The 23,842-nt window shown below is 42.1% G+C and overlaps 1 protein-coding gene across 18 annotated transcripts in view; it reads right to left on the bottom strand.

Moving 5' to 3' along the window:
• Positions 1-23,842, bottom strand: part of MARK2 (microtubule affinity regulating kinase 2) — a 662,301-nt gene that overhangs the window by 152,782 nt on the left and 485,677 nt on the right. For 10 of the 18 annotated variants that reach the window (XM_085625990.1, XM_085625993.1, XM_085625992.1 and 7 more), the window contains exon 15: positions 6,370-6,531. The exons of the other annotated variants lie outside the window; for them this stretch is intronic. In XM_085625990.1, the coding sequence (XP_085482116.1) occupies positions 6,370-6,531 (162 nt within the window). The remainder of the gene's footprint in view (positions 1-6,369; positions 6,532-23,842) is intronic. 18 annotated transcript variants of the gene reach the window in all.

The following is a 23,842-nucleotide window of genomic DNA, read 5'->3' as shown; positions in this document are numbered from 1 at the left end:
ACCACAACAATGCATTTGGAATTAATGTAAAACACTGTATAAAGTGGATATCTGAAATGTCAGTGTCATTGCAACACACATCACAGTCTATTCCCTCCTTTTTTTTATCACCAAAGCGCTTAATCCCCTCTTCTTTCCCCCTATGGAACAAGATTTACCCAAAAGGCTGAGTTCCAGCAAGTGTTACCTCGCCTGATGAAACCAGGTGCTGACCCGACATAACCTCCCTTTCCAGGTGAAAATCCTCGAAATACATGCCCTAAACTAATTTTGGTAAGATATCACGAAACCTACTATTATTGGACTTTTTTTACGTTAACCAGTTAATTACCTTGCACAGTGCTGCGACACCTTCAGGTCACATTCGTGCTCTAGAAAACTCTCTAAATAAAAAATAAATACAAAAACAAGCACATTTGAGTTTGTCCTTTTTTCTTTAACACCAGAATGACCATTACTCAAGAACCTTTGATGTTGCCTAAAACAGAACTTCACTTAAACATAATCAGCATTTATATGAGCTTCCACTTTTGAGTTTCAAAAGGTATAATGGAGAGCACAGTACAACATAAGTGGCTCCAAAATTAGGTAAAGTAAAACCAGCACGTGGAGCCTTTGTTAGAAAATATCTAAACCAGAATAAACACTGGCAAGATGAATAGGAAACTCAATGCAGCCTATGCAGCATTAATTTAGATTTTCAAAGGCAGTGGATAGTTCCACTATCACCAACATGAAATTCCAGTGACAAAAGTGGATCTAAGAAACCCGGATTCACCCTCAAGATGGTAGCCGAGTTCAAAATCAAACAGCATGTTTATAAGTATTCTTTTAAAATGTGGTAGTGAGAGCACCTTATATACTAAGAAGACATGAAAGAAAACCTTAAGTGCTACAAAGATAAAACAAACACATTACAAACTATTTTATAGCTCTTGATACCCCTACACACAGGTACGGAGGGGAAAGCTTATCACCAGATATAGCTTACCCAGTTGGCAAGTGGACAGTAAAATCTTCCTGAAAAAAGAAAGCCAACACACAGTTAACTGCACATTTCAGACAAGGCAAAATGATGGTGGCTGCACTGATCTATATAATCCATGCAGCAAAACGTGCATTGCTTACTGTAAAATGTAGTTTATCACTTTACATTTTTAGCACCACAGGGAGTGGGTGTCCACATCCGCCCATTTAGCTCTCATACTGTTTAAAAGTGGAGTTAGGCAAGATACTTCTGAATCATGAAATTCTTTGTACTACCTGAACACATCTATCATGGATATGGTAACTTTGGCTCAGTCTCTGCGCAAATAGTCCACACAGTTATCTTTCTAGCACAAACTTTACTTAATGGAAACTGTCGTATTGGATTCCCAATACGTTCTTGTCCTGCCACAATTTTCTCTAGTTTCTCCAAATCTGAAGATCCCCAGATTCTGGCGGTAGTTAATCATCCCAAACCTAGACACTTTCGCTCCTGCTGAATGGTAAATAGCTTGCGTCAGTCCTCTCCTAAAACAAAAACCTTCCTTGGACAAACCAGTTATGAGCAGTTACCATCCAATCTCACTTCTCTTGCTAAAATAGCAGAGAAGTAGGAGAATGCTGAACTTCAGCCTTATTTCCTCAAATTTTTTTCTCCAGACAACACAGGTTAAGTTCCGCCAAGCCAACGGCACGGAGGTGGAGCGTGTTGCTGTTCAATACAAACTTTCCCTGATCTTAGATCAGGGAGGTGTGGTGGCCTTCGTCTTGCTTGATTTGTCTGCTGTCTTCAATACAGTAGCTGATAAGATACTGATTGCTACACTATAAGACGCTGGACTCGGGGGAGGAGTACTGAAGTGGATATTTTTACAGTCCATAGTTGGCTCAGATTGTGCAAACGCCCTCTACCTGGTTCTGACTGCTTCTACCAACCACTTGCTGAAAATGATCAAGAATGAAACAGCTAAAAAAAATGGGAGAAAGTATGGGCACCATGGCGGCGACACAGTGACGCTGGTGAGAATGTGACATGCAACAGCTGAAACGGGGCGGAGCGGTGGATGGAAGGGAGGAACCGGGCTAAGACACTTTTTGAATACTATGTCATGGTATGAAAGTATACCTGGAGAGCCATTAACGATTTACAGTCTCCTATCTCTTGTAAATATTATTGCTGTAATGTCTTAACCTCACCATGTACAAACAAGTGATTCATGTAAACTATGGTCTTTTAAGCAATGTTAATAAAAAGTTTTTAAAAAAAGAATGAAACAGCAAAACTTTTGCTGAAACTTTAACACAACATCCCTTGTTTTCTATAACAGCAGTTTAGTCTTTATGTCTCTACTCGGCTCTTTTCGATCTGCCTAGCTTGCTTTGCATACCAAGGGTAAAACAAGCATTTACAATGCAATGGTCTCGGCATTGGTAAAGTTAGAGCTATTGGCATTGCTCATGACATTATTTTTGTTTATCTTTTTGTTTTTAGAACATTTAAAGAAACTGCATTGTCACGAGCAATGCCAAAAGCTCTAACTTTAACAATGCAGAGACCGTTGCATTGTAAATGCTTGTTAGTAAACACCTCTCCCTGAACATGACGAATTCCACTCTGAAGGCCCCGGTGCTCACCCACCACAAAAGATTGTATACAATAACTTATCGAATCTTTTATCCTATGATGTTTTGACTGTCTGTTATCCCACTCGTGTAATCTGCTATTTGTTGAACTCAAGCAACTAAGCCCACTTCTTGAGGATCATAAAACTCTAAAGGTTCTCCTCATTGTGTATCATCAAGTTGCATTGAGGAAACGTGTCCAGCACAATACAAAACGCATTAAAAATATAAAATATTCATACGAAAGAAGGTCGGGTTCGTAAAAAGAACGTAGTAAAATAGTAGCCTTGCCATAAAATAGCTTCTTCTTTCCAAGGCAAGCTCTAGTAAATATGCCGATTGATCGCGAAGGTGGTAGTGTGTTTTTAAACTGCGAAGACAAGACATTTGCTAATTTCGAAGTATTTTTCTAAAATTTACAATTGCCAGGTCCTGACGTTTGGTCGTAAATAAGATGACAACCTGTCAGCTACTTACACAGACAGTCCGTAAATTCAGCCCAGTGCCCGTTGTCCTTTGTTGATGTTTTAACGGATGTAATTTGTTTGTAATGTTAGCACTTCCGGGTCGTATACCAACCAATCCCACTGCTGAACATTTCGGGGACTCGCATGAGAGAAAATGTGTAAGGGTACCTAGTATTGGAGACTTGGCGCCATTTGAGACGATCCTAATAAACTGCACAGAATGGCGCACTTTTTATTGGTTGTGGGGTCTGCGCATGCCGTAGTCTGAGCCGTCCTCCGTCTGACAGCGGGGACCGCAGTGCAGTTGCGTTGGTGTTTCTCTTAGTTTGGAATACGTCAGTTGTGTACCGGTCGGTGATACCTTCTTTCGGTTTTGGACCCGTTTTCTCCTTGACTTTAAATGAGATGGCCTACAGGGGAGAGTAACGTCTCGGAACAGGGCTTACCGCAGTAGGTCATAGTGACACGTTTGGACCCGATCACGGTGGCCCCGTCGCCCACGTGGGCGATTGGCGTTGCGGAGTATTTGGTATCTCACAGATAATGTTTCCCCTGCACTTCGACTAGCTTAACAGTATTGATGACGCCAGTACTCGCACATCCGAGTTATTGACTTTGGCAATGATTTCTTCTAGCTATTCTCTACAGCACCATGCAACAAGCACACCACTGCCTTTCTCCGAGGCAGAGCAGAAATGCCTCGGAGAAAGGCAGCGTCGTCTTCGGATTCGGGTGCGTGTTTTGCTGTTATCTCCTCTTGCCATTGGCTGGAGGAGATAATTAGACTTTCTGCAAAAAACACGCCCCCCGATCCGAAAAGGACGGGGCCTGATCGGAGTGACGGGACCTCTTCTCCAATGGCTGGCCAGCATTGAAGAGGCCAGCCAATGGAGAACAGGGGAGAAGAGGGGAGAAGAGGGGCGGGTTCAAGCCCCTCTTCTCCAAGTCATTAAATCTCGGATCGAGACTGCGCAAGCGCAGCCTTCGAGCCGAGACCTAAAAAAAAAACTTTTTAAAAACCTCTATCCAGGTTGGTTAAGCCATATCATATAAAGCTGCCTCTCTTTAAAACTCCCTCCCACTTGAGTTACTCACTATGCCCTGATATATTTTAGGTTTAGGAATGCTCTCAAATCGTGTCGCTTCTAGCTTTTACTGCCCTTTACAATTGCTTTACTTCTAGAGTGAGGACGCCCGTGGCATGTGCTCACTTTATAAGAACTAGACAAAAAGAAATTGCTGTACGCCATTAGAGGAGAACACTTTTTAGGGCGGTTTCCTTCTGCTGCAAGGGATTCTGCAAAAATCTAACGTTTAGCATTCCAGCACTACATTGGGAGGAAAGCAGAAAATTGGGTTAGAAATATATAAAGATTCTACACCTGTGTTTCCCTAATTGGGGATTAATTTGAGCACCAGGTTCTATAAGAATAAAGGTATGAATGGATTTCCAAGTGGCTGCATTACAATTTTCCAGCACTACATTCCTCCAAGAAGGTATTCATAGACATTTTAACACAAATTGAATGGGTTTTTGGCAACTATTTAATACAGACCATTTTTCGGGTGAAGCCTACCAGACAGCACAGCTTCCTGGTTGCAAAGACATATTGGGGACATGTTGAAAGCTTTCTAGGAATGCATTTCACCCACCGATCACCCTTGGCTTTGTGTTTTGAAACTCACATTTGCTTGCTTTCTATTCGCCGCCTTTATTGGTTTTAGGCTGTCCAACATGTTTTTGTACCTCCCATGGAGCATAGCCTGTTTACCACCTTTGACTGGCTCCTTGTAATCCTTCACAAGTGCTCTTTTTCTGGTAACTCCTTTTTTCTTTTTCGTGAGGCACTCCAGAAGAGTAAATGTGTTTTCAGTTGCCTCGCTTATGTTACTTCACAGCAATAGCCATGCTGTATTTCTTGAAAAGGTTTCCTGTCTCCTATCTTTTGGCTTGACTGATTCTCCCTATTTCTGCCACTACCAGTCATCAATCTTTCTGTCCGTCTACAAGCTTGTTTATTATGGTCAGTGCTCTTTAATAACAGCATAACAAACAATCCTCTCCCTTAATTGCACGCCATGGGCGTTGTATTTCAGAAGTGAATGAGGAATAAACAGGCCTTTACATTTCTCCTTTATCTTGTGACATATGCTGTGTATGCAAAGACACAGGTCAAATTATAGGCTCGGTCTTCCGAGGAAGGTTAGTGTTGACATTTCTTTCTCTGACTGCAAAGTGAGAGGATTTACGTGACAATCTTGCTGGGTACTGGGAGTGAAAGGAAAGGCTGTGGGGTATTATGTTTTTTTTTTACAGCATACAACAACTATTAAATGCCAAAACAAACTGTACAAATATTTCAGGACTCCTAAGAATTAGGAAAGCACAAATGAAGCACACTTTTGGTCATTCTGTAGTGTGGTGAAAACAAGCAATTGAATTTGATCAAATCAATGCAATATGCGATACCGATTTCCACACACTATTGTTTGTGTGCTGTATAGTTTAATCAGTAAAACTGTACATCAGTGCAAATTCAATGGTAATTTCAAATGAAAATGTTTCTGTAAGAGCAGTGCGCTACCACTTCATGCATACTCCACGACACTACGCAACTCCACTCAAGACACTACTATAAGACACTCGCCTTGACTCTGCTCTACAATACTCTTGACACTCCACAATACTCTCTTCTACACCACAATACTCTTTGCCTCTCCACTCTACACCACTCTACAATAATCTACACCTCTCCACAATACTCTACAATACTCCACTCCACTAACTTTTAGCCATGCTGGTGTAGAACATTGCTAAAACACATACGGAAAGTAGACTTGTCAACTGTCACCGATGAAGTCTATGACTTAAATACCATAATTGGCGAGAACAACATTTCTGGTAGTACTCGTCTCCATCTCTCCAAGAACCTGCATAAACCTATCCCTATTTAAAAACAAAAAGAGACCGATCCACGCTAATAAAAGGCTTCATTGCTCACAGACATGTTAATAATTAGTTGCACCAGCAATTATTGATATGCAGGACGTTAGTGTGGTCTCAATTTGAGTACTTTTATGTACGGTCAAGATCTTACTAAAATTCTCAGGCCATGGGATCATCACCGATATTAAAGGCCTTAAAAGAGCACACACTCACTGAAGATGCTCTTCAAGTCAGAAATTATAGGCTTTGGTTCCTTTTGTTGTCCCCTTTATATACTACCCCCCTCCCACATGGCTCATCGAGGATCAGAAGCCGTGACCCCAGCAGAGATGGAGTGTGACTTGCCTGGGCCGCTGCGCCTCACAGTTATTTTCCGTGGGGGGCAACGAGGATTTGCTGGGATGTGCTGATGTGGACATGGATTTCTGATGCTGGCGTGGCCGTGCCGACGACGTCATAACGGCCGAAGCAGAAGCAGTGGAAGCCCTGGACCCTGGCGTAGTTAAACTAGGAAACAAAAGCATGGAGGCACAAATTTAGGGAAACAACAGGGGGAAAGGAAGATGGAGGAAGTAGAGCAATGAAGACAAGGAGGTTCTAGGCTGTATTCAAAGCTGTGAACACGGCGACGTGCACACTGGATAGGGCTCTTGGTCACACTCGGAAGGAATCTTATTCGTAGACTGTTTACAATAAAGTAATTGGCCACACTTTAAATTATTAAAAATGCCACAGATGGTGATTAGTTAAAAGATGGTCCAATGAGAGACTGTTGGCTAAAGTTGTCCTTTAGAGCATAAAAACCTTACAACCAACTGTGTAAAGATTAAAAATCCTGAGACGTTTCTTTGCTGAAAAAAACGGTCCCTGTAATGGTTTTAGGGAATATTGATTTTTTTTAATAGTAATTGCAATTATATAGCGCTTACTATCCCTGACTAGGTGTCAAAGCGATTTTTCAGCGAGTAGCACGCTACTCCCGAACCCATAGGATTAGTGTTGAATTAGTATAGTGAAATATGAAAGTAATTTGAGTGGTGGATAGGTTAGTCAGTTATTTGGATTAAAAAGATCAGAAAGGGACTAAACGAGCTGTGAATTAGTATACACCTTATTTCCTGAAACACTTCCACGGTTATTCAGGATTTTGCAAATATTCATTTTTCTACAACAGAAAAATACTCTTCAGAAGTAAACAATTCATGCCATGTCACAGGGAACGAGCATTCTGGTACATTATAAAAAGAAAGAACAAGTTCAGAGCTAGTAATGATACTGCTTGAGTGCCCCTACCCAAGTTCAGCAAAGTTAGCAGTAACAGAAGTAGTAATGACTCTTTACTCAACCCATTGTGACACGCTTGAAAATCTAAGGCAAGTCCGCCTGCTTGGCCAATGTCTGAGCTATAAATTTCATACAGTCTTTAGGTTGCAGTATTTCAAAGTGATATTCTATCTGGGTACTTGAAAGGAAAGCTTTAGCATTTCAGTATTATCAGCTTTTATAAAAAGCTGACGAACAGTGTTTTTCTTAGGATAAAAAAGGTCTTCTATGACTTTTTAACTGAGTGACCATTTATGTATTGTATCTCTTACTGTAGTCGCCTAGAAGAACGCTTCTCTCAAAGTAAAACTTATTTTAGTGGTTTTGCCTGCAGGTCCACCAACGGGAAGTAGTTATGGTTTAAGGGAGGTCAGTGAATGTTTCGCCAAGCATTCCAAAGGATATGTTCACCAACTGACCGAACACTTTGAATTAGTCTAACTAGGAAGCAGCAATATGGTACAAAAATGCAGCAAGAATACATAATACACAGGAGGGTTTTGATTGGCTTCAAAAGTGCATCAGGTCTCTAACTGCAAGGCTCAATCTTTCTATGAGCTGAATAATTTTTTCAAATGATATTTTAAGACAAAAGTAGCAGGAACAATTCATAGGAATTTACACTTGTGCAGTGGAAAACTAAGGCTCACTTTCCTTGCTTTTATCTTCGTGCAAAAATCCCTGTCGACATTCTGAACAACTGATGACCACAATGTAACACTTTCCCAGGGCACATTTGACCAGAGGTCACTGCTGAAAAATCTTACATGCCGAAAATGCGGATGGCTTGTAAACTCAGCTCATTTGTAGGAGTTTTGATCAGCCAACTGTATACGTATAGGTAAACAGTCCTGCTTGTTACTACCACATAGATGGTTTCACAAATCTAGTGAAACGTCAAAAATAAAGAATGAAAGTCTAGATCCTCTGTGGAGACTCAAAGAACAAACTGCATACCTTTGGTAAGACTGTCTCTGGTGGATACTCTGTCTAACCACAAATTTCATACCTTTTGAATTCCCCCTTTTGCCAGATTGGATATGGAACTGTTTCAGCAATTGCTCACAAGCGCTGGTAGGTGGCACCATCAGATTCCACAGTGACCACCCTCTAGCTCTGGAAGTGACAGCAGAGAGAAAAATACAGCGCTGCGCTCTGAGGTTAGCTTAAAACTAAGCATTCTGCACCTCAGGTACTGAGCTTCAGTGACAAACCGAGAATCAATAGTGTGCAAAATCTTAATTGGGGACCTTATTCACATGTAGAAGGCCATGCCACAGAACAGGGTGAAGGGAGGGTGGTGAGGAATCTGCAGTTTGAGAATCCACGAAGCAGAGCATCACCAAAAGTAACTTTTTATTCTGATGGAAATTTCGAAACCAGAATTCATTTGAAAAGATACCAAAGCAGTACCTCCAAAAGGTGGAGAATCTGGGGAGTGGACTTCACATGTTCTGAGGAAGTCCAAGTATAAACAGGAGGAACTGTAGAGAAGCAAATTCTACATCCCCGGAACCACAAGAAATTCTTGTATTGGATAATTAGACAAAAAGGCTGGGTCACCATCAGCAGGCCTATGGTGCCTAGCAACAGGGTGACTTACCGGCATGCCGAGATAGGATTTGACCACGTCCCGGTCAGAGTCTCATTGAAAGGCAACAAGGACTCGGTCATTGAAGGGCCAGGTTGTTAAATTTCAGTAAGATTAGCCATAGTTTCCATATTGATGGCAACTGCAGTTATTTCACCTTTGTTGCCCTATGAAATACAAAAGCAAAGGAGGTGCTTTCCTCAGAAATGGGCCCAAATGGACAGTCCAATTTTGCCTCTTGTGAAGTGTCCAGACAACAAGCATTTTGGAGGTCTAAATATAATCCATTAACAGCATGGTGAGCTGGAAACAAAATATCTGCCTCTTTCCCAAGATCCCACTCATGTGCAACATTCTGCAAGTCTTGAACAGGATCGGAGTCTGAGCCAAAAAAGGCCTCAAGGCATCAAACATATTCGCAATGATGCACTGCTTGAGAGTACTCAAACTTCGCTGGCTGAGCCTCATTAATCTCATAATGAGATATTGGCTACAACTAGCCGAATTCGGCCCTGGAGCAGATATTCACATCTGGGTCGTATCTCGAACAGGGACCTCTGAAAATTTGGAAAGAGAAGCCAGAATCAGTGTGTCCTCCAGAAAAAGCAGTAGGACCTGCCAGCAGAAATCAAAACGTGGTGTCCAGTGGATCCAGGAGCCCCAAGGCGCAACAAGGGTGGAGAGGACCCAAAATCATCCAGAATAGGTGAAGCGTTACCTCCTTGAAAGCATCTACCTGCCGCTGAGTTGAGGGTGGGCCAGAAAATTCAGACTCCAGTTACATAATAGGGTTGAAGTACAGCATTTTAAGTGCCATCTGTGGGATCTTTCCCTGGAGCGGAACCAATGGGGAGAAGACTCCTGCTTGGCCTTCTTGCATCAAGATTTGTTCTTAGACTTCTTTTTAGACGTACTGAGAATGGGGACTGCATCTTTCATCTTGTGCTTCCTGAAGGTCTTTGGGTAAATCAGTGAGTATTTGTCGCATTACTTCGAATCATGCCTGGATCCAAGACTTTAAAGACAAACATCAAACAGATGTGTAATTGTGGTATGCTTCTTGATGGTTAGAAGCCTTTAGTGTTTGAGGATATACATCTATAGCACATTATGCCAGAGAAAATTGTTATGAAAGTCAGCAAATAACTGACAAAGTATTGGAGTTGAGCTCCAAATTCACTCTGAAAGGAGCAGAGATAAGTGGCATCAGTGCATGGACTGTCACTTCTGTAGGTCGAGCAAGGTCACTGTGGAGTCTGATGGCACCACCTACAGGTGCAAGGGGGCAGTTTCTGAAAAAGCTCTCTATCCAGCCTGGGGGAATTCAAAAGGAGACTATGCAGTTTTCTGGGCATGCATGTGACCAGTTTATAGACTTTGTCATCAGAGTTTTTAAATAATATGGCTTCTCGGCAATCTGAAAGCAGATATATATTTTTAACACGAATTTAGAAAAAAGATAATCAACCATGAAGATATTAGGAAAACAGGCTAGGATAAGTAGAGTTCTGGACACATCGGAATTTTAATTTCTAAGTTTAGGGATGAATTCCCAGCTGAACTAGTTTTGATTTTAAATACGATTACAGTCATTGTAAATACAGTTGATAAAGTGTTTTCAGGCGATGAACGTATTGTAATGTCAAACATCTTGCAGGCAACAGCAAAATAAATCTATGTCAGAGTTATTAAAGTTAATGTGCTGTATTTGCTGGGTAGGCAACGGGCCTCAGACAACTAGTTTTTGCTAGCTTGTGTTATATATTCTTTTTAACTAGATTCACATCAGTCCATTGCAGCTGGCCTGCTGTAGAACTAAACATAATACATTTATAGAGACATTGGTAGTAGTTTGTAACTCCCACTTTCACTGCTAACCTAAATAAAGGAAAGTGTGGTAAGGGTATGAGGGTGGATATTTTGCTACTGCCATTACCACGAGAGCAAACAATTCTCGAACCTTGTATTCTACCTGCTTCAATACTCAGCGATACTTGCAAATAAATCAAGTTTTAAGTCACCAACAAGTATTGATGTGGTTACATAAATACCAAATTGCAATTAAAAGGAAATAAACCTAACATTTTTCCACATCATTGACAGTTTACATGTATTAACTTTACTTAAACTATAAATATTTGCTTGTAATGTTCTGTGTTTAATTATCAAGCCTACTTGTTAATGCTATTAGAATGCCGACAAAACAGGGAATATATATTAAAAACACAATCTGTTAGTTCTGTAGAGCCCAGTCTTTTTATTCTGTGTGTTATATTATTTTTTTGTGCCCCACTCCTGGCAAGGATTAGCCACAAGAATTTGTGCCAATGGTTATGGCTTTTAAAGCACCAGAAATACTGAGCTCATGGCAAGAAGCGGATGACTTCATAGCACCGGAATGCGATTGTTTTCAAGTGCTGCCAACAAGTGGACTACGGTTCATGCCAACGTGCTACCAGAAGGTGTGCTATATTTAACAGCACTGCTTCATAAACAGGTTTGATAAAATTAAAAACTGTAAAAAATATTTAAAAAAGCAATTTAATATGAGCAACACAATCTTTCTTTGAGCTTTTGAGAAATAGAATATTTTGTTGGCTCTTAGAGTGTGACCAAAACTCATAATTTTTGTAAAATCTTTGTAAAGAGAAACATTAGCTCTTAAACTGGCCCAGTGTTCAGGCACTATGAATACAGCCTTCTCCAACATAAGACATATTAAACACTGCATATACAATATACATCCAGGGTATATGTGTATATTCTAAGTTTCACATTTACACAGTAACAACCACTACCACACTATTTCCCCCACATGGGAGAACCAAAATACACAAGGCATGTTAATGAAACTTGGGATGCGAGAGAAAAAGGAAAAAACATGCAACTGCAGGGAAGCACTGTAAACAGACAGATGACCAAGACTTGCTTTTTTTGCTCATTAGTTGTTCACAGGCTGCAAGGGGTGAGTATAGCTGTTCATGCCTGGCAATTGGAAATCAAATCCTATTTGAAGAGCTTTAAGGAGAAATTACACTTACCTTTAAATTTGCAAGTATACATCTCGAATGAAGACATTTAGTTTCTTCGCAACAGAACAAAAGTTTTTTTTTAAGCAAGCCAGAAGATTGAACTTAATGGGGCACTGAGGCGTTTTCTGTCTGAGTTGCTGACCCTTCAATAATTATAGCTTGAAGGGAAAGTGTTACTTCATCTCATTTGGTCAGTTACACCTTCAGATACCATTTTCAAAGCAGTAGCCACTCAGTAGCTAATATACGGGGGGAATCATTTGAAAGTTCATTTGGTTAGAGCTGGTGAAATCCTACATAGGAATGATTCAACTGCTACTCGAACAAAAGTAAATGTATGACAACACATAGGTTCATCTAGAACCTCACTGCAAAGGTTAAAATACTAAACAATGCATCTTCGAATGGTGTCCTTTGTTACTGCATTGCAAAGGGCATCCCTTTGACCTTACCATTAGCTGAAATTTGGGCCTGGAAATTTATTTACGGTAAAAATACAAGCTTAGCTGGCATCTAATTTGCAGAATATAGTTTTAGGATTGCATGTGCAAGACTTTGCAAACAGTAAAATCAAGGAACTTTATTTTAGAAATTATTAGTTTTAAGCACTGACTCCTTAGCGCTATTAACGCACATCAGAAGACATCTCTTTGCATTTTTCACTTCAAAGAGCACATCATAAATCAGGAGAGATGCTGGCTAGTGATAACGAGTTTTCTCCAGTGCTTCAGACAAGAATCAGAGATAAAGGCTAATGGAGGAAGAGTCTCTAGAGACATTGGTATAATATCAACAATTTCAACTGTGAATCTCAAGGAGTATGCCCATAATTTCAAATTAGATTTTCTAGATTGCTTGCATATAACACTAAGAATGCCTCAGACAGAGCCTGGTTTAGCACAATCCTACAGACGAAAGGGCACTTAAAAAATTCCATGATGACAAGACCTCTCCAAGATAATGTCAGATTTAAAATATCAGAGACATGTTTGATTCAATTCCTCATTTTATGAACTATTACAAAGCATCGTGGACAACACAATGTAAGGTTCAAAATGGTTTAGAGACTTTTATAGGAGTTGTTAGAAAAATCAGAAGCGGAGTAGTATGCACCAATGTACTCCTTGTTAATATCTTGGAGCAAAAATGAGTCCAAAGGAAAGGGTGTTGAATTGGTAATAGCAGTGGCTTACTAGTAGTTGAATAAATGCCCTGTAACAGGGACAGATAAAGACTTGCAAAAAAGCATTTTAAAAGCAAGTACTGCACAGCAATTTACAGTTAGATTGTAATAATCAGTTAACAAGTATTATCAATTTTTTCCAAGGTCATGGTTTGCAGAACAGTTTAAGTTAAACATGTTATTTTCATCAACTAGTAGTTGAGTAAAAACCTTTTCCATGCTTTCTGTTTAAAATAACCCTTACAGCGGAGTACAGCGCCTCTGGTCTCCTCTTACCATAAGGACAGAAAGTTCTGGCAAATTAATGCAAATCTTTAAAAGGGGCAGAAATTGATTGCAAGTTGTGACCTAATCCTTCTGGACTGAAGGAACCACAATCTGAAAAGCAGTATTATTCACTTTTTAACTTCTTGGAAGAGCAGGCTTCCATCCACTTTAGGGGAACGCAAGGAGGCCTCCACATACACACACTGTCCAGAGGATGAATTACGGAAGTAATCATCCATTGCAAACGCCTCAGAGTGAGGATTAACTAAAGCCCAGAGAGATCGTTAGTCCTCTTTGTTCAAGCAGGAGACATGTTAATCTTGAGTGTCTTGGGTGAAGGCTAGAACAGTAGTTCTGAACTTGTTTTCGGAACAAACAGGAGAGTTCCACAGAATAGCAGGGGCAATTTACTCTGCAGGATGAGTGTTATGTTGTGACTGCGGGAATAACCAGGTCTAGATCTTCCCAATAAATCACTCTTTAACAAGTTGAAATTTCTCTGTGGTTAAGGGACTATGAAAAAACACCACACTAATGTAAAATAAGTTGAGAAGCAAGTTCTCAGCAACTGGTTACCAAAGCAAAAGTCCCTAGCGCAAAGCAAAGCAGAACGCCGCTCACACCGGAGAACTCCGCTTTGCATGGTTATGCGAACAAGAAGATGGTTTTGCCAAGAAAAGCTCTTGGAAAATCAAGTCTCTGTATTTTAAGTAAGGGAAGATTGAAGTCTGGGTGTTCAACCTGAAACTCTCACTTTCAGTACGGGCATACTTGATGCAGGTGGTTTTGCTACAAATGTGTGGGCCTACACGAAAAAAATGTGATCTCATCAGTATCAACCAGGATAGAATTCAAGCAAGTGAACGCGTAAGCATGAGAGCCTGTCTGAAAAGAGTTAACTGCAGGGTTTTTAACAGTTGAGAAAGGGGCAGGGTATAAGAGATAAACGCCATGGTAATTAAAGAAATGGCAATTGTTTTCAACTGAATGTATAGCAAATTGGTAAAAGACTGGTAATGAAGACAGCTGAAGTTAAAAAAGTAAAAGTTAATTACTAGAAACAATAGTTCACCTCTTAGAGTATCCTCTTAAATGTTACATGTATGCTGAATTAAAAATCTTCAGGAAGAACATCTCGTAACAATCTCTACTACAAGGAATAGTAATTTTGGGTGGGTCTACATAATGGCCTTAAGTGCACATACCATCGCAGAAAACCTTTGTCATTACTACTTTCATAGGATGTTTTCTAAAGATTACCAGATGCTCAAGCTGAAAAACATCAAAAAGAACACCTAGAAGGGTGCTGCAGAGGGTTCAATGATGCCCTTAAAGTGTGAGCGGAGCTGTTCTGCTGTGGTTTATAAAAAGTAACATTTCCAAAAAGTGTCGTCACTGGTTGGGATAGAACAGCAGCATGTAGGAGACTTGAGAGAAGAAAGAGCGAAACCAAAAGATGTATCTTGAAAAAAATTACAAATGTTTCAAAATTGCACTTCAGGAACTAACGCCTTACAATCATACATGAAACCGAAAGATTGCAATTTAAATGAAATACTCCCAAAAGGGAGCTCATTACAGGAGCAGAATCACATGAGTAGCCAAAGACACAACATACATGAAAATTGAACTAAACACTTGCAGAATCTTATTTCACAGTTACTTTCCATTAAACTGGAGGAGAATTTGATGATGCAATTAACTCAAACCAAACAAGATTGGGGAATCTGTGAAAGCCACGGGATTCTTAATTAGCAACCCCAAAACCATATTCTTTTCAAAGAAATTGAATATTTAGATTAGGCAGAAAAACTAAAAAAGTAGTAATCGGTGTAAAAATATAAAAAGAATATCAGCAAAAGAAGTCCTTACCATAGACCATGAAAACATTACAAGTGGAAGATTCTTCAGCTGCGTGTCACCTGTTTGCTAATCAATTATACGACTGACTTGTAGTGTTTTTTTTAATGTTGCCTCAATCAATAATGAACCTAGTCATGTTGCCCACGTAACAACTTCAGTGTGAATTATACCCAAAGCAGGGCTGTGTTATCTTACATTTAATTATTGTCTTTAGAATATGTTCTTGGAACACAAAAGTAAAATAAAAATTCTCTGAAATACACAAAGCATTGTCTACACAAAAGTCATTCTTTAAGTAAGGTATTTCTGGTTTGAAGGGCCACTTGAACTATGTACCAGACACTGGGGAAAATACAGAAAACTTTACTGCCTGTAATCATAGTTGTTAAATTTGATACTTTTTAAATTCACATGCTGTGCATTATTCCATCATGTGAGTGGGCTGAAAAAGTATCTTGTTTATCAGAATAAAGGCTTGTGTGCTGATAATCAGTGGAAATCAGTGAGACTCAGTATATGCCATCTTCACATTACATTTTCATTGACTGCATTTTATATCAGAATTGATTTAAGCTATAAAACAGTTTAATGTTTACAGCAAGCACAGATTCTAGATTCATATTCAGTGAATCACTTACAAAGCAGTGTTTCCATACCATGGTGGTGAGTGTGAAGAGTGGAATACATTTCTTATCAGCTGCCCGCGGTGGCATCCTACTAGAGTTCAACATTGCAAGGTCTAGTGAATGTGTGGATTGACAAATAATTTGCATATGTTTGCCAAGGAGGGCCTGCAAGCACAGGAGATGCTTTCGTTCTTGTAAAACGTGCCGGAATCTTCAGTATCATGACAAGTCGGCTAGGGAATAGCATAACAATGTACTGAATGCTACATGCTTATTCTCAGTCATGCTCTGCTGCAGCATTCCATCATAGATCCTGCTCTAGCCAGGACAGGCTGTCATAGCTCTTGTGACCATCCAACACTGGACCTCCATACCCCATGGCTGGCTCTTGGACCCACAGTGGTCCAGAGTGGGAACTGGGTGGGATCATAGTAGAAGGAATCCAGTGACAGAGCATACCAAAAATAGGGAAAAGGGGGGATGAGAAATCGGACACTCAATGAGAAACATTACCTCCCCCCAATCCAGTCAGTACTACAGAAGAACCAGTCGCCAGTCTGTTAAGGGGGAATAAATAGGTGGATAATCGAAAATCCTTCATGGTGGTGGTTCTATCTGATACCCTTTTATACGGGGATCTCACAAGGTTACTCATTACCTCTTTCTGGGCACCCTCATGCAACAATAAAATTCTAGACACATACTTTAATTACCTGCAAACTACATGACCTTATGGTCCCACTTTTACAATACTTGTGCTGAAACCACAGTAATGTAAGAAAACAAGTTACTTACCTGTAACTTTGGTTCTCCAGTATTGGTAACTTTCATAGATTCCCATAGCTTGTATCATTCCCCGTCGTCGGAATGGGAGCCTCGGTAAATAAAAATAACATAGCAGTAGGTACAAAAAAGAAGAAAAGGCCTAGGACTCATCTCATTTGGTAGCATATCCACCACTTTTTGTAAAAGAGACCAAAATAATGCAACAACCAATCAGAATAGCCTCACCCCACAGAACCTTCCTGAGAGAACCTCAGAGCCTCAGATTTTCGTAGCAGTTGTGTAACAGTATAACAAAACATGCTAAAGGCTGAGTTTTCCCAGGGGAGGAGGGTGGGCAGATGGGAATCTATGAAAGTTACCGATACTGGAGAACCAAAGTTACAGGTAAGTAACTTGTTTTCTTACTCCAGTATTGGAACATTCATAGATTCCCATAGCTTGTATCAGAGTAGCTAGCATTCAGAAGCACATTTTGCTCTCTCCTCGTTGTTTCCCCTCTCCTCTCTTATTTTTTAAAATGCATCATGCAAAAGAACATCAAAAAACAGTGCAATAACATTTAAGAATAAAAGCAAATATACATATAATTCCAAAATCAAAATGTGCCAATAACAAGAAAGAAGGGAAGAAAGGAAAGCTCACCACTCAATGGAAGAGGTTCCTCAGGAATGCCTGGCCTACAGCCGTATCTTCCTGTGTCGAGGCCTCCAGGCAGTAATGTCTAGTGAAGGTGTGCGAGCTGCTTCAGGTTGCAGCCCTGCAGATATCTTTGATCTGGAAGAGGGCCATAGAGGAAGCCAATGACCTTGTAGTATGTGCTCTGACTCTACCCTCCAGGGGTTTGCCCGCTGCTGAATGACAAAAACTTATGGCACTGGCCACCCACCGAGCAATCCCCTGCTTGGACAGGGGCAAGCCCTTGCGGGGAGCGCTAAACGGAACAAATAGTTGAGAAGATTTTCGGAATTCTTTAGTACTGTCCAGATAGGACTTCAAACATCTCTGCACATCCAGAGAGTGGATTGCTCTTTCTGCCGGCGTAGAGGGCAGAGGAAAGAAAGCCTTAAGGATCGCCGGCTCATTTAAATGGAAGTCCGAAGGCACCTTAGGTATGAACCTTGGGTTAGTCCTTAGGATCACTGTATTTTTCTTGAATTGTAGGAAGGGTTCCTGGATTGTCAGAGCCTGTAATTCTCCCATTCTTCTTGCAGAAGTGAGAGCTAGGAGAAGTGCCACCTTCCAAGAAAGGAATTTGCTCGATGAATCGGCTCAAAGGGGTGCTTCATCAGCTGGGTGAGAACCAAATTCAAATGCCACATAGGAGGCGGAGGCCTCACTGGAGGAAAAACTCTAAAGAAGCCTTTGAGGAACTGCTTGACAATCCTGGCTGACCAAAGAGAAGGTCCAGATGCAGTGCGTCTATAGCGAGAAACTGCCGCCAAATGAACCTTTAAGGATGAATGAGCCAGCCACAAAGACATGAAATATGGAAGAACTTGGTGAGGTTGAGATGAAAAAGGGTCGAAACCCTCCTGCTGACACCAGATGCAGAATCTCTTCCATTTTAAACGGTATGTCTTATTAGTAGAAGGAGCTCTGGCCTGAGAGAGCACCTCCTTAATCTCCTCCGAGAGATCTAGCCCAAGAAACTCTCGCTGCTCCGGAGCCATGCTGTTAGGTGTAAGGAGCGAGGGTCCGGATGCCAGATCTGGCACTGTGACATCCTGAGAAGGTCTGGGACCATCCGTAGCAGCCGTGGAGGGACCAGGTAGAGGAGATGAAGTTCCATGAACCAGAACTGCCTCGGCCAAGCTGGAGTTAAGACCATCTTGCACAGTTCCGTTTTGATCTTCCGGAGTACTCTGGGTATCAACTGAATGGGGGGGAAAAGCGTATGCAAATGCGTCTGACCAGGCTATCGAAAGCGCATTCCCCAGCGATCCGTGATGGTGTAGCTTGCTGGCGTAAAACTGGCATTTTTTGTTCTCCGGGGTGGCAAAGAGGTCTATTGAAGGTCTGCCCCACCGGTGAAAAATTTCCTGCAAGACAGTCTGGATCAGTTCCCATTCGTGGCTGACTGACGACAGCCTGCTGAGCATGTCTGCCTTTTCGCTTAGTATTCCTGGAAGATGTTCTGCCTTCAGAGATATCCTGTGAAGGATAGCCCACTTCCAAATCTTCTGGGCTTCCTGTGACAACGGAAGAGATCTTGTACCCCCTTCTTTGTTTATGTAGTGCATGGCTGGTGTTGTCCGTGCGGACGAGAACCGTCAATACCTGCAGCCGTGGAAGAAAAGCCCGTAGAGCCTGACGAATCGCCCTGAGTTCCAGGAGATTGATATGAAGAAGGCGGTGCTGTGGCAACCAATGTCCGCTTACATCTAAATCCTGTGGCTCCGCGCCCCAGCCTTCCAGCGAGGCCTCTGTAGTCACAACCTGAGGAGCTGGATCGATTACGAAGGATAGACCTTGGGATATATTCTGCTCCTTCATCCACCACCAGGCGGCCTTTTTCCATAGCCGGAGTGATTAGAACCTTGTCGTCGAAGGATCCGTCCACTTGTCGCCATTGTAGGTCGAGCTGTTCCTGAAGTGAACGCATCCGTAACCTGCAGTGAGGTATTAAAGGAATGTAAGAGGAAATTGTTCCTATTAGGGATTTGTAATGGCGAACTGAAAGAGACTTTCTTCTTCTCAACAGCTGAGCCATGGACATCAGTTTCTCTTGCCTTTCGAGGGATGGAGAAGCCTTGTTGCGAGACTTGTCCAGAATGGCTCAGAGGAATCGTGCTTCCTTGGACGGACAGAGATGACTTCTTCCTGTTGAGAATCAGGCCCAGGTTGCTGAACAGGCACGTACATGCATGGACTGTTTCTTCCGCTGTCTGGACGGGGCCTTCAGCAACCAATCGTCCAGGTAGGGAAAGACTTGAAAATGCTGCTTCCTGAGGAAGGCTGCCACCGGCGCTAGCACCTTGGTAAAGATCCTCGGAGCAGACCGAAGTCCAAAAGGAAGAACCTTGAACTGTAAGTGGCTCTTGCCTACTGTAAACCGTAGAAACCTCCTGTGGGCTGGATGAATGGGTATGTGAAAATATGTATCCTCGAGATCGAGAGTGGCCATAAAATCCCCAGGGTTGAGTAGACGTAAAATGTCCTGGAGAGACACCATCCGAAAGGATTGTTTTATGAGATAGGTGTTTAGCTCTCTGAGATCTAAAATGGGGCGCCACTTCTCCGGCGTCTTCTTGATCAGAAAAAATCTGGAGTACAAACCCTCTCCCTTCTTAGAAAAAGGGACCGGCTCTACATCCCATTGAGGAGCATCTGATGAACTTCGAGCCGCAGACGACGCAGATGTTTCGAAGGCATGGCGGCAGGGGCTTGGAAGGTGGAAGATGTACAAATTCCAGCATATGGCCACATTGAATAATGTTGAGTACCCAACGGTCTGATGTTATCCGTCGCCACTTGTGGAGGTATTGAGATACCCTGCCCCGCACAGATGATGATGCGGAGGGGGGTACAGCAGGAAGAGCCAGTACGCCGCTATTGCCGCATAGAGGTGTCACGCCCCTGGCGATTCTGTTTCCCTCTAGAGTTAGACCTAGAGAAAAAAAAAAGAGGTCTAGCCTTGTCTTTGATAGTAAGACGATAAGACTGAGGCGCTGAATTATAAGAAGGATACCGTTGCTGTTGGTATGAACCCCTGTAGGTCGTAGTACTCCTTCCTCTGGCTCCATGGAATGGGAACCTTCCGATATTGTAGGGTTCCTAAGGATCTTGCTGTCTCCGTATCCTTTTTGATGTTTTGGAGGGCATCATCAATATGTTTACCAAATAATGCCTCCCCATCAAATGAAAGGTACAGGATTTTGTTCTGGACCTCCGGCCGGAACCATGTCGCCCTCAGGAAGCCTTGGTGACGAAGAACAGCTGTGCCTGCAAGCGAACGGAAAGCAGTCGTGGCAATGTCCATTGCGTAGTCAATAATCTCAGCTGATGTGAACTCTCCCTCCCGCAAGATTTTCTTTGCTTCCACTTTGTTTTCCTGAGGCAACTGGTCTAGATATGGTGAGAGGTCACACCACATCTAAAAGATCATATCTGTCAAGTATTGCCAACGCATTCGCTGCTCTAATCAAAAGACTTGCCATCGAGGAAAATCTTTTCCCAGCATTATCTAGGCGTCTGCCTTCCTTATCCGGAGGAGTAGTAAGAGGTGCAGAAGGATTACGTGATTTTTTCTGAGCCGCCTGAGATATCACTGAATCCGGCTTCGGTTGACCTCTTAAGGATGCTGGACTGTCTTCAGGGGCCTTGTATTTTTTCTCCAGACGCGGCAAGACTGGAATGAGAGTAGCCGGATTCTTCATTGCCTTAAGACCTTCATCCCAGACATGGCTGACAATAGGAATGGAACGGACCGTCTTCCTATAAGGTTCTTTGAAATCAAAGAAAACATTCAGTTTGAACTGAAGGCATGGGAAGTTTAAATCAGCTTGAAGCTCTTCCCATCAATTTATGAAACCCCCTAATGTCTGTCGGGGAGAATCAGCTGTATCCGGTGTTGGAGAAGTTGGGTCCGGTATAACAATCACCCCACTCAGTACCTTGGTCCGGCCTGGTGATATATCGCCCTGATCCTTGTCCGATGAATCAATCTGCAACTCTGGAACCACCGGAGGAATGACTGGACTGGTTAATTGAGGCTGTGAAACCATCTGGGACAATGGTCTTGGCGAAGATACAGAACGAGCTGGCGGAGCAGAAACAGTCTGCGTCAAAGGAAGTGAAGGAGGAGGTGGCTGGGGGAATCTCCTCCTATAGTTCTGCAACATGTCTTGAAGATCCGTCAAGAGGGAATAAGGTACAGAAACCATCTCCTGTCTAGTGTCTTCCCGACGTTGAAAAGGGTGATGATATGAGTGCCCATGAAGGTATTCACCTTCAGAATCAGTGTCCTGGCACTTGACTAGAAGCTGTGAGGGGCTATTGGCATAGCCAAAAGAATCATCCTCACCCTCAGAATCGTCATCCTCCTCCAGCAACAGCGCAGGAGGCAGAGGGGTAACCCTTCTTGGAAAAGTAATGTTCGGCGTGATTCTCGTCAAAGAAATGGTGATTTTCTCCATCGACGATGTCGGTGGCGGTACCGTCGGCGGTACCGTCGACGGTGGAGAAGAAAAAGAAATAGTCGTCGACTAAGTCGTCGACGGAAGACCCACCGACGACCAGCAGATCGTAGACGATGAGATGGGCGTCGTCGACACGACAGTCGACACTCCCGCTGTCGTTAAAGCTCTCGTCGACGTCATAGTCGTTGCAGCTATCGTAGTCACCTTCGTATACGTTGAAGGAATTGTCATCGTCGTCGACGGCTGGAGACTTGAAGGCACCGTCGACGAGCCCGTCGACGTTGGCACTGTCTTAACTTGTACCTTTGAAACCTTCGTCGACTGAGTCTTTCGCAGCGTCGTCGACGATTGACTATTCTTGTCAGACTTCTCAGATGACAGAGAAGGAGGCTTTTTAAAAGGTTTATCAGACTTTGCCACTGCTGAAGATAGTCCTTCCCTCTCCTTTGCACCATGGTGAGGAGATTCGCTAGGACTCCGGCTTTCAGACTCACGGGGGTCTTTTTTGAGGCCTTTGCGTGATGGTCTGTAGATGGTGAAGGGGAAGCCCTAACCCTCATCACTGACCTTCTGGACGAAGTGGCAGATGACGAATCTTCGCTGTCGCTTGACAGTGTTTCCTTTCTCGACTTCAGCTTGTCGAGCCAGGTGAGAAGGCGACCCTCGCAGTCCCTGAGAGTCTTTGTCGAAAAGGTGCGGCAGATCTTGCAGTCCGGTGCCTTGTGGCCCGGATACAGTAGATGCAGTCTTTATGCCTGTCCTCCACATACAACCTTTTCTTGCCACAGGTGGAACAAGCCTTAAAAATGGCTTTTTTTCTCCTTGTCAGACATTCCAAAAGAAATATCAAACAATTCTGAAGACAAAACTGCTGGAAAAAAACTGTAGAATAGAGTTGAAATGAGCAGAGCTCAAAGGAGACTCCCTAACCACAACGTGCGGTAGAAAATCTGAGGCTCTGAGGTTCTCTCAGGAAGGTTCTGTGGGGTGAGGCTATTCTGATTGGTTGTTGCATTATTTTGGTCTCTTTTACAAAAAGGGGTGGATATGCTACAAAATGAGATGAGGCCTAGGCCTTTTCTTCTTTTTTGTACCTACTGCTATGTTATTTTTATTTACCGAAACTCCCATTCTGACGACGGGGAATGATACAAGCTATGGGAATCTATGAAAATTTCAATACTGGAGTAAACTGACCTTATGCAGTATTCATCTGAACTCAAGTGAAACTACTTTTGTAAGCTGCATGTATGCAGTACGAAACTGTTCACATGTAAAGTAACCATTGTGTGGTCCTGGAGATAAATAAAACTGCCAAATAACTATATAATAAATGCTCTTCAAAAATAGCTTAACCTACATCATGTGGTGTATTCGACAAAGGTTTGCTGAATTGTCCTTTAGAGTTTTGACATGTCCATATAAATTATGGGAGCATAATGCAATGTAATGCCATTTATGTCAATGGTTTAGAAAGCTCAAACAGTGGCAAGTCAATGGTTTTATTATTGTGAAATCCATAAACCAAGGCATAATTTAGGTATGCAAGACTTATGTTCTTGTTTATCTGAAGCAATGACCAAAGTATTGTCAGTGTCTCAGTCTCACTGGCTCTATATATAAAATATACAACCTTTGTCTAAGATTCCCAAGTAATTATGTATGCATTGGCCCACAAGGAGGTTGCAATAAATCTGCTTATTCTAAGTATGCTTGGGGAAGTGTAGAGTTTTCAGTAGACACATTCATGGCCCTCTAACATGAATGGCTTGAGGGAGATCCTGGTCAGCACACAAATGTACTCCAGTGATTTATAGCCCAAATGGTTGCCTACTATTTGAAACAAGTAAAATAGTAAACCTGTTATGCTATGTGTATACCCAATAAAAGTCATGTATGATGAATGAGATTTAAGTAACCAATCTCTTCGAATTAGGAATACAATCCACCAAATTCAATCTCTGTTGTCAATGCAAAAAGACCTTTATTCTGCCAGGCAATATTCTTTT

Source organism: Triturus cristatus, chromosome 9, assembly GCF_964204655.1.
Source record: "Triturus cristatus chromosome 9, aTriCri1.1, whole genome shotgun sequence".
Lineage (NCBI taxonomy): Eukaryota > Metazoa > Chordata > Amphibia > Caudata > Salamandridae > Triturus > Triturus cristatus.
This window is presented reverse-complemented; position numbering and strand designations above follow the sequence as displayed.